Source organism: Erigeron canadensis, chromosome 2, assembly GCF_010389155.1.
Source record: "Erigeron canadensis isolate Cc75 chromosome 2, C_canadensis_v1, whole genome shotgun sequence".
In the NCBI taxonomy this organism is placed as follows: Eukaryota; Viridiplantae; Streptophyta; class Magnoliopsida; order Asterales; family Asteraceae; genus Erigeron; species Erigeron canadensis.
The window spans coordinates 46,727,425-46,737,433 of NC_057762.1; the positions used below are offsets into that span (position 1 = coordinate 46,727,425).

General features: G+C 32.1%; 1 protein-coding gene across 4 annotated transcripts; it reads left to right on the top strand.

The window, feature by feature from the left end:
- Positions 1 to 386: 386 nt before the first annotated feature.
- LOC122587274 (probable ubiquitin-conjugating enzyme E2 33) lies at positions 387 to 4,115 on the top strand. 4 transcript variants are annotated; one of them, XM_043759395.1, is made up of 10 exons: positions 387 to 571; positions 2,004 to 2,145; positions 2,367 to 2,421; positions 2,523 to 2,561; positions 2,634 to 2,697; positions 2,794 to 2,855; positions 2,948 to 2,987; positions 3,131 to 3,158; positions 3,396 to 3,487; positions 3,578 to 4,115. In XM_043759395.1, exons 2-10 carry the CDS (start codon positions 2,089 to 2,091, stop codon positions 3,849 to 3,851), a joined length of 711 nt encoding a protein of 236 aa, XP_043615330.1. In that variant the 5' UTR covers positions 387 to 571; positions 2,004 to 2,088; the 3' UTR covers positions 3,852 to 4,115. The 4 variants fall into 4 exon arrangements, with proteins under 4 accessions (XP_043615330.1, XP_043615332.1, XP_043615331.1 ...); XM_043759397.1 differs by having other exon boundaries at positions 2,010 to 2,145; XM_043759396.1 differs by having other exon boundaries at positions 387 to 535.
- The last annotated feature ends 5,894 nt before the right edge of the window (positions 4,116 to 10,009 follow it).

Sequence of the window (10,009 nt, forward strand, 5' to 3'; positions counted from 1 at the left end):
TATTATCATGTGTATATTGTTGAAATTGAATGTTGAAACCCTATTTGCTTTGTAATATAGTATAGATAATGTTTTTGTTAAGTATATCGTGTTATCTAACTTGCGATAAATATATTTTAGTAAGTATAAATATATATATAAAAAAAAATGTAATATGTCTCTTGCTCTTCTTTTAAATACGGTTTATACACCATTATACAGTTATGAAATTATCAAAATGAAATAAAGTGAAAAAATGAAAGAACGAAAAATGAAAAAAGTGTCAAGTTTAAGGACAAAATGTGCTATTTGTTCTCTTTTAAGGACGAAACGTGTCAAATTTATATAAAAAAAATGTAATTTTCTCTTTAAAAAAAAAAAAACGTTACTAAAATATTGCGAACCACATGGACCAATCTCACAATTAAAAAAGAAAAAAGGAAAAGAAATAGTACTGGTAAAAGATTGTTGTTGAGGCAAACAGGAGCCCAAATCGAAACCCAAACCCGAAGGAGCGAAAAGATATCCAAATAAGGCAGGCAGCAGAGGGAGGCAGGTATCCTGTGATCACGAACGCACCCCCGCCCGCCCTGTACTACTACTACTAGCACCACTTTGGAGATTCAATTATACTATTAGATTGATTGATTGATTGATTGATTAAGTTTGTTTATGATTATTATGAAGCAGATCTTGTTTCTTTCTTTTTGTTTACGGTGGTTGATCTTTTGTGCAGTCCGTCTTTGGGTTTCCGATCCTCCTCTCCTCGGGGCCACATATATAAAATATATATGTATTATCAAGTCAAAACCTTTTTACACACTCATGTGTGTGTCAGTGGCCCGGGGGGGTTCGAGCAGCTACAATACCGTGAATGAATTTGATTGGTTAAGGAGGATTGGATTTGATTTGATTTGATCTGATTTGATTGGGGATATATATATATATATATATATATATATATATATATATATGTTTAGGAAGGAAGGAAATAAAGAAAAAAGATATACTCTATCCTAATAATCCACTACAGTAGTATCTAATCTTCTTTTAACTATAATAATCATTCCTCTACAGTTTTACAAATTTTGAGTGATACAGAAACTTGTATCTCCATTATGTAAGTTTTTTTATTTTTATTTTTTATTCATGAGACGCTTCCATGGATTGTCCTTTTCTTTTAGTCTGGGATGAAATTCTCTATCTAGATGACTCTTGAATTTTTGTAGCTCTTTTCATTTTTGCAAATTACTTTGATGTGTATCGATTGTTTTCATCATGTGGTCATAGCTCTCTAGGTTTGGGTAGCGTATCGAAATTGGATATATAGATTTCAATGCTTCCCTCCCTCCCACTTTTGCAGCCCGTCATAGGCATTACCTCGACTTTGATTGTTTATGGCGTAATAAGAACATGATATGTTTTGAACTTTCGATCTGCTTAGGTATGGTATGGTTCGGTTGAAGTAACTTAAGGACTAACATATCATAAGTCTTTGGGTTATCGACTTGTTCATTACGGAGTCTTTGATTTATTGATGTTTTTCTCAAGGAGTCTTTTCGTTATTGATGTATTTGTTACGTAGTACTAATTGATTCGTCTTCGCCTTTATGCTACTTGTATTCATGAAATACTTGTTAATTCAAAATATTTGTATGAATGATACATGATCACAACTTTATCTAGTACGCATATGGCAGCATTTACCGCCCGTTATTTCATGTTTCTTTGGCTAAAGTTCAAGTTTTCTGGATTCGAATTTTAAAGGCGTCAAAATTAAGGCATACTTTTTTAGATTTTATGTGTTTCTTTGACAAGCTGTGTGCTTTGTGTAACTCAAGTAAGCTGTTATGACAGCTGGACTTGACTGTTATTGACTACGTGAAATACTTTTTTAGGATTTTGGGAGTGCTTTAACATTCATTGTTATGTTTTGGATACACATTGCATTCGGATGCTCTCTTTTCAGAGATTCATATCAATGTTTGTATGTGTTAAAACTCATATATCTGTATCTCAATTAGTTGCAGGTTAAAGCATCTTCTTGAGGGGAATACTAAAGTTCAAAGACGACACCCAACTATTTTCCTGGTCATTTAATTCTGTACGATGGCTGAAAAAGCATGTGTAAAACGTCTTCAAAAGGAGTATAGAGCACTTTGTAAAGTATGCCATCCTTTTGTTTCATCATGTACAATATTGTTCATCTATTTCATCCGTATGTACAGCTGAAAATTTTCCCCCATACCATACATAAGCAGTTTATGCTTCACGTGCTGAAGGAAAAGTTGGACACCTGGAAAACCTTTTCGTGTTGACTCTGTAATTTCTTCATCAACTATCAAGTTTATTAATTACTCATCCTATCTTCTCCTATTCGATTATAGGAACCTGTTTCCCATGTAATTGCCCGCCCTTCCCCAAATGACATCCTCGAGTGGCGTAAGTTTCTCATCCAAGCCTTTGTTTTCTTTCACCGTCAACAGTATTTAATAGTTTTGATTGTCATGCATGACATATGGCTTCACATATTTTTATTTCAGATTATGTATTGGAGGGAAGCGAAGGAACACCCTTTGCAGGTTGGTCCCTACTCTGTGCATTTATACCTTGAGGTTGTGCTCACCTTCTAATCTTGCACATTTACTACTTAGGTGGATATTACTATGGAAAAATCAAGTTTCCTCCAGAGTATCCTTTTAAACCTCCAGGAATAAGGTATTCAAAGGACAGGACATTAGATTTCATGATTTTGTGGTCGAATGGCTTTAAGTTCTTCTGATTGACCTCATCTTTTGACTTAATTTCTTGCAGCATGACTACTCCCAATGGGCGGTTTATGACACAAAAGAAAATCTGCCTGTCAATGAGTGATTGTATGTTCTTGACATTAATCTGAAAGAATATAGTTACTATTTTTTAAAAATATTCCCACCTTGACTGCTATTCTTCCCTTTTTTTTTTCCAGTTCATCCAGAAAGTTGGAACCCAATGTGGTCTGCTTCAAGGTAGTTTTTGTAACTGATGAAATCAGCCAAATATCATATTCTTATAATTGTTGTTATCAGTTGATTGCTTTTATCTATCTTTGTCATTAATTATGCTTCCATCTTCTGCTTAACATATTCTTCTTTGTTCATCTCTCATGCAGTATCCTTACAGGGCTCCTCTCTTTCATGGTGAGTTTAGTGGTATTCTATCAGTTGTAAAGGAAACCTATATACTTGAAATTCACTTGATCCGCCTGGTTCTTTCGTTATTCCCATAGCAGTGTTACCTGTATAAAATATTGTGGGATAACATAAGCTAGTCATAGTTTAAATCTGTAGTCATCTGTAGAATGCTGATTTTAAGATGTTTGTTATTTTACATGATGTCCCACATGCCGTGATAATTTCTTTTTAATACTGACACAGATGGACAACAGCCCTACCACTGGTAGTGTAAATACTACCGATGCAGAGAAGCAGTGCCTTGCGAAGGCATCTCTGGCTTTCAATTGTAAAAAGTGAGCTCATTATTGTATACAATATATAGTATCAACATCTGCCATTAATAACCCATCTAACAATCTGTTTTTATAATTGTTTCTTGATAGCACAACATTTAGGAAATTGTTCCCAGAGTATGTGGAGAAGTATGAGGAACAGCGGCTCTCTGAGCAACCTGCTGTAGAAAAACAACCTGTTGCTGCAAGGCAGGAAGCTAATCCTTTGTTGGACAAAAATGGCAAGAGAGAAGAGTTACAGAGAGTAGAAAAGCCAAAGGAGGACGTGAAACAAGTGAAGAAACAATCATTTCCAACTTGGATGCTGGTGTTGCTAGTTTCATTTGTTGGTCTTGTAATGGCTTTGCCTCTGCTGCAACTCTGATGCTCCAAAAAAAAAAAAAAAAGAAAAGAAACCAAACTTTGTAGTTTCTTCAGGGAAATGTGCCCCTACTGACATTACAAACTTTGTAAGCGGGTGCTGTTGAAAGTGGTACTGATCCTAGTATACTGAAGTGCGTTTGGGTAATGTTGGATATATATATATATATATATATATATATATATATATTCAATCCTTGTAGATGTATGGTTGGGATTTTTTGTTGTTTATATGTATGCATACTTGGTGCAGTGTTTGATGTTTAAATATGTGGTTGATAAGCTTAAGAAGGCTAAACAGTTGTATACTAGAAGCCCAGTAAATCTGTTACCCATGGGGTGTTGTAAGCTGCTCTTCAACATCTACAGTGTAGGATGAGGGGGTTTTGGGGCAGGACTCCATTTGTCTTGACACGTAAAGTTTTTTAATGACAAATTTGAGCTCAACGACATTACCTATTTATATATTCAACTCCAATTTGTCTCTGAGTCTTAGAGTTTGGTTACACCAAAATTTAAACCCAAAACATCTTAAATAAGTTCCCAAGTCACTTCATATATTGATGATGGACGTGTTAGGAGTTACTTTTATTATTATTTTATACTGGTATTTACTTTGAAGCTGTTTTTAAAGTAAGACCCTTAAAATCAAGACGCGCGACAAACATATTTGTAGAAACCCAAAAATCATAATCATACGTGTGTGTGAGTGGGAGACGCCATATCGCTGTATTTCTTCTATTAGAATATTGTACATTTGTAAATTGAGATGAACACATACTAGTAATATTATGCTTAAAATAAAAGCCGGAAATGAATCACCATTTATAATTGCAAAACTTGTATGAGAAATATACATATGTATAACAAATAAAATCAAAGTTGTTTTAAGTGTACATATGCGTATGTATGTGTTGTATTCTATAACGTAACTAATTAACATGAGAAAAACAAAAGGAACAAATTAAAGAAAAAGTGCATGTGTGTATATGTATGATTATAAGTAGGTGCAACTCTCAGAAAGAGTGGATTGGAGACCCTGGCTAAAGGATTTGGTTAGCCAAGTGGCGATTGTGTCAAGGGCACGATAGCCACACCATCTGGTCATCTCAACAAGCTTCTTCAAGTAAATATTATTATTGCGCCTTGTTGGCTGCTGGTCTTGTTCATGATATTTGGGAAATACTACTAGTACAGGGGTTCTACAGAGCGGGCAGTTTGGATGATGTTTTAACCATGCTTCAACACACCCAACATGAAATCCGTGTTTACATGTATCTAACATCGCAAACCTTTCTCCCAACTCCACCTCACACAAGCACACGATACACGTCTCCTCCACTCCTCCTCCTTTGCCACCGATATCCTCCTTGATCACTACGGTCATCTTTGCCGCGGTGCTCTTGTTCTTGTCTTCGTCATCACTGCTCGTTTCATGATCATCTAACCAAGACTTGATTGGTGTTGTTATGGAGTCCACGAAGCCTGCTATCATGATCATCATCATCATCATATCTTAATCAAATAATTTTGTTAATTTGTAAAAGGAATTGAACGGGCCGGTTGAAGATATATTTATATACAGATAATAAAGTACGTGTATGTGTATGTGTATGTGTTTTGTGTCTGGTGGTGATCGATCGATAAATTCATTCAAAGATACGGATAACTAATTTATAGGCATGCTCAAAAGGTACTGCTGCCTGTTATTTTGGAATAGGTCAACATCGATTATTAGTATTATAATTATATTACGAGTATTATATTTTCCTTGTTTTTTACATGGAAAAAATGGTGATCGAACTGCATTTAATACAAGGTGTGCTCCGTGTTGTTATTTCCTCGATCTATATCGGTAGTTGGCCAAGTGTATGTGTAACAAGTCATATTTTTAATACCAAACCCTTAATTACCCATTGAATGTATGATTCTTTGAACATAAGCAAATTAGTGTCAAACCTATGCTTATTATTAAAAAGTTTTCAAGTTTTCAAGTGATTATTTGATTATTATATTTGTAAAAACGGAAATAAATTTAAGAAGTGTTTGTATTGAAAATTGATTATCTACTATAAAAACGCAATTTTCAAAAAGCATGTACAAAATGTTATTTCGAAACGCAAAAGTTGTTTTGTATTCGCAATGCCAGACACCCTCTTATGAGAATTATAAATAACTGTAATTTGTTTATCGGCTATCTATATTACTTAGTAAAAAAAAACACACACTCCGTTGAAAGTTAAATAGAGAGATTTGTCTTAAATACTTTCCCCATTTAAAAAAAACTCTCTTTTCATTTGTATTATAATGAAATTAAATTGATTTTTTTTTTCTTTTCACACTAAATTAACATAAATAATTCAAATTTCATTTTACAATAATCTCATTATATTTACCTACTAGCTAATCATCCCGGGTTCAAACCGGGTTAACTGATAAACGCTTTGCAAATAAACCGAATGATACCCGGATAGCTTTAAAATATGTTTTCAGATTAAATGTATAATAATAACGTTAAATAAGTTGAAAAGTTGTGATAAATTATTATGTCAAATTAAAAACGAAACTAAACGGATTCAATAGTTGTGTAGTTGTAGACAAACGTTAAAACACATTTAGTTGGCAAAAACAATAACAAAAACGTTATCTGAAAAAAAATCATATTTTTCGGTCTATTATAACGAAAAAATATGGTGATTAAAATCTTACATAATAATGTGGACATTTAATAAAAATATATATTAAAGATACATATTTAATAAAAGGATATTTTGAATTTTAAATAAAAAAATATGATGTCATAATTAAATTTAAAGGATGTGTGGCAATATAAATTTTAAAAAATCTTATGTCATCACAATCTTTTTTTTTTATTAATATAATAAATCTATAATACATAATAAGCAACAACTTTTTTTAAGAAAATCTATATTAAAAAATTAAAATACAGCATTTGAAATTTCTCTTTCTTTTATTCATTAATTTAAATATCTCAACATAATATAATTATAATATCTTAATGAAATAATTTACAACATAAAATTTTCAATTCTTAAAATAAATTCACCACCATTGCCGCCCCTATCACTCGTTGCCGCTGTCACCCGTCGCTGCCACCACGCTGCGCCACTACCACCATCGTTGCCGCATTATGCAACATATAACTCGTATACTAAAAACTAGTTTGGATTTTACAAGTTCGTTTGCATAAAGTATAACAGTCATATCTTACATATCTTTCCTTACTTTTTTAACATTTGATCACACAAGTTTTTTTCATTTTATTAACAACAAACTTTTATGATTTCATGTTTTTACCAAACAAATTTTACATATTTATGATTCTAATTTTGAGAATGTTTTATTCATTTGTTTTGGCTTTCTTTGTAACCTTTGAGCATTATAACCTAACGGTTCTCACCCTCATTTTTTCTTAACATTTGGTTTTTATTATCTTTTACTCCCCTTTTTAATATACGTAATTTTTATCACTGTTACGTCTTACGTTCGTGTAAAAGCTTTCGAACATTTACGATTTTATGAGGGTTTTTTTCCGTTTTTTTTCTTTTCTTTTTTCACCTCAAATTTTATATTTCATCACCGTAATAAAAATATCGTTATATGCATGAATATAGTTGTTATTTTGTTTTTATGTTCTTATTCTTTTTTGATATATTTTTTTTATTGTTATACGTTATTTTTAGTTGTCGTTTTTAATTTGAGTTCGAAGATTTGACAAAAACTTATTTGTATTACACAGATATTACTTTTTATATACAATTGACATCTTTGAAATGTTTTATAATTGTATCATTTTGATACATTATATTATATAGTTACATTCATAAGTTGTATTTGTTGAAATTGTTTTTATCTTCTTTGAAAGTAGTTATTATTTGTTTTATGGGGAAAAAAATATGTAACTTGTCTTCAGCTATTGTAGGAAAGAAACTTTGTTTTGGTTCATTGTATGTAAGTTTGTCTCAAAACTGAACGACTTGTGTAAGAAATCGGTAGGATACTAACGTGTCACCTTCAAAAATTTGATACGTGGCCCAATGAGAGACCACCACATCAGTATTTAGCAGATTATTTATACGATTCGTTCAGTTTACCAGATTATTTACATACAATGAACCAAAACAAAGTTTATTTCCTACAATAGTAACTTAAGACAAGTTTAGTTATGTTTGTCGATGACTTTATCAAATTTATATCCAAAACTTTATCGTTTGAAAAGCATGTCCGGCATCAACGCGTGGGATAAATTGTCTGGTTATATACTAAAATCTAATGTGAAATGTACAAGTCTTTAAACATTAATTACAACAACTTTTTTGTTTTTCTAATTTTTGTTTTACACCCTAAAGTTTTATCTTTTAATTTTGGCCCCCATCATAGTACAACTTTATGTACATAAAGTAAAAATCTCTTTAACTTTTTTTTTTTTTAATTTCATTTTTACCCTATAAAGTTTTCATCTTTTAACTTCTTTCCTTATCAAACTTTTCCTTTTCAGATTTACAGATATCAAGATTTTGGGATCTTATGTTTCCATCAAACAAATTTCACACGTTTATGATTACCTTTAAACGTTGGTTCCGATATTTCACACGTTTGGATATTATAATGTGTCTTAATACATCATAATTTATATCATCGTTACTTTTTACGATCATGTAACGTTTACGCAAAACATTATATTACATCACTATCGTCGGAGTGTCAGTATATGCATTATTATAATTATTGTTTTGTTTATGCTTTTCGTTCTTCTTCTTATTCTTATTATTTATAAATGTTATTTTTGTTATTCCTACAAGTTTTTTTTTTCAAAGTCTGGATTTGAATATTTGTCATAAGGGAAATGATTAATCATTCTAACAAATTAGGTTAAAAGTCCTCTTAATCACAACATCATGTTAAATGGACAAAAAAGGAGATGAAGAAAGATAATGAGTGGATTACAAATGTTAGATTTTGATTATGAGAACTTTTAAGCCATTGTTTAGGAGGATTAATCATCTTTTTGTCATAAAAGTAATTTTTTTTAACAGCAGTGGTGATTGGACTCAACGGCATGCCTTTTTATCGTCGGGTAGAGATCGACCACATCACCAGCACAGTGAATCCGTGGGCATGACTGGCGGTGGAAGTCTCACTATTACACTAATTCTATAATATATTGTTTCTATCCAAGAATATGTCATATAAAAAACATGTTTTATATGAGTGACAACAAATAGTTTTCTATTTTTATTTTTAAGTTAATTTCGATTAAAACATGTTGTAGACAATTTTAACCAACTATTTGTTGGACCTCTAATCCCCTATTTATGGAAAATACTTTGAGATGAATAATTCAAAACTCGAACCCGAGATCTAGAAAAAAACTCACATCCAGGTCCCATATAATACATTTAGGAGATATAATTGACTAACCAATTATTTTGAAGGAAAAATACAAAATTAAGAACGATCAGATCTATGGTATTTCTACTTTTAATGCATACGTACGTAGGCAATTTTTGAACTTTGACATTTTTTTCACGCGCTCATAACTTTTCTCATCTTCTATGACCCAATCTGTTAGCTCTTATTATAAGGCTATGAGGAGTGGGTAGGGCTGTAAACGAACCGAACAAACACGAACGGGACCTTGTTCATGTTCGTTCGTTTAACTTAACAAACGGTTCACGAACACAAACGAACGAACACTAATGAACGAACACAAACGAACGAAATATTTATAAATTAAGTATTTTTATTTTAACTTTTACTTAAATAGTTAGGTATTAATAATATATATTATATAAAGCACATATTTATATTTGTAAATGAACATTACGAACAAATGTTCATGAATATAAACAAACTATTGTTCACAAATATTGTTCACGAACAACGGTTCATGAACATAAACGAACGAACGTTAACGAACAGATTTTCGAATGTTCACGAACGTAAATGAACGAACTAGAGCTTTGTTCATGTTCGTTCATTTAACTAAATGAACGAACACGAACGAACTTCCCGCCGAACGGTTCATAAACTGTTCAGTTCGTTTACAGCCCTAGGAGTGGGGGGGCTTTGGGGCTCCCCACATAGGGGGGACTTCCGCCATGTGACGGAGGCTCCCCCCAAGAGTTGCCCCGACTTTTT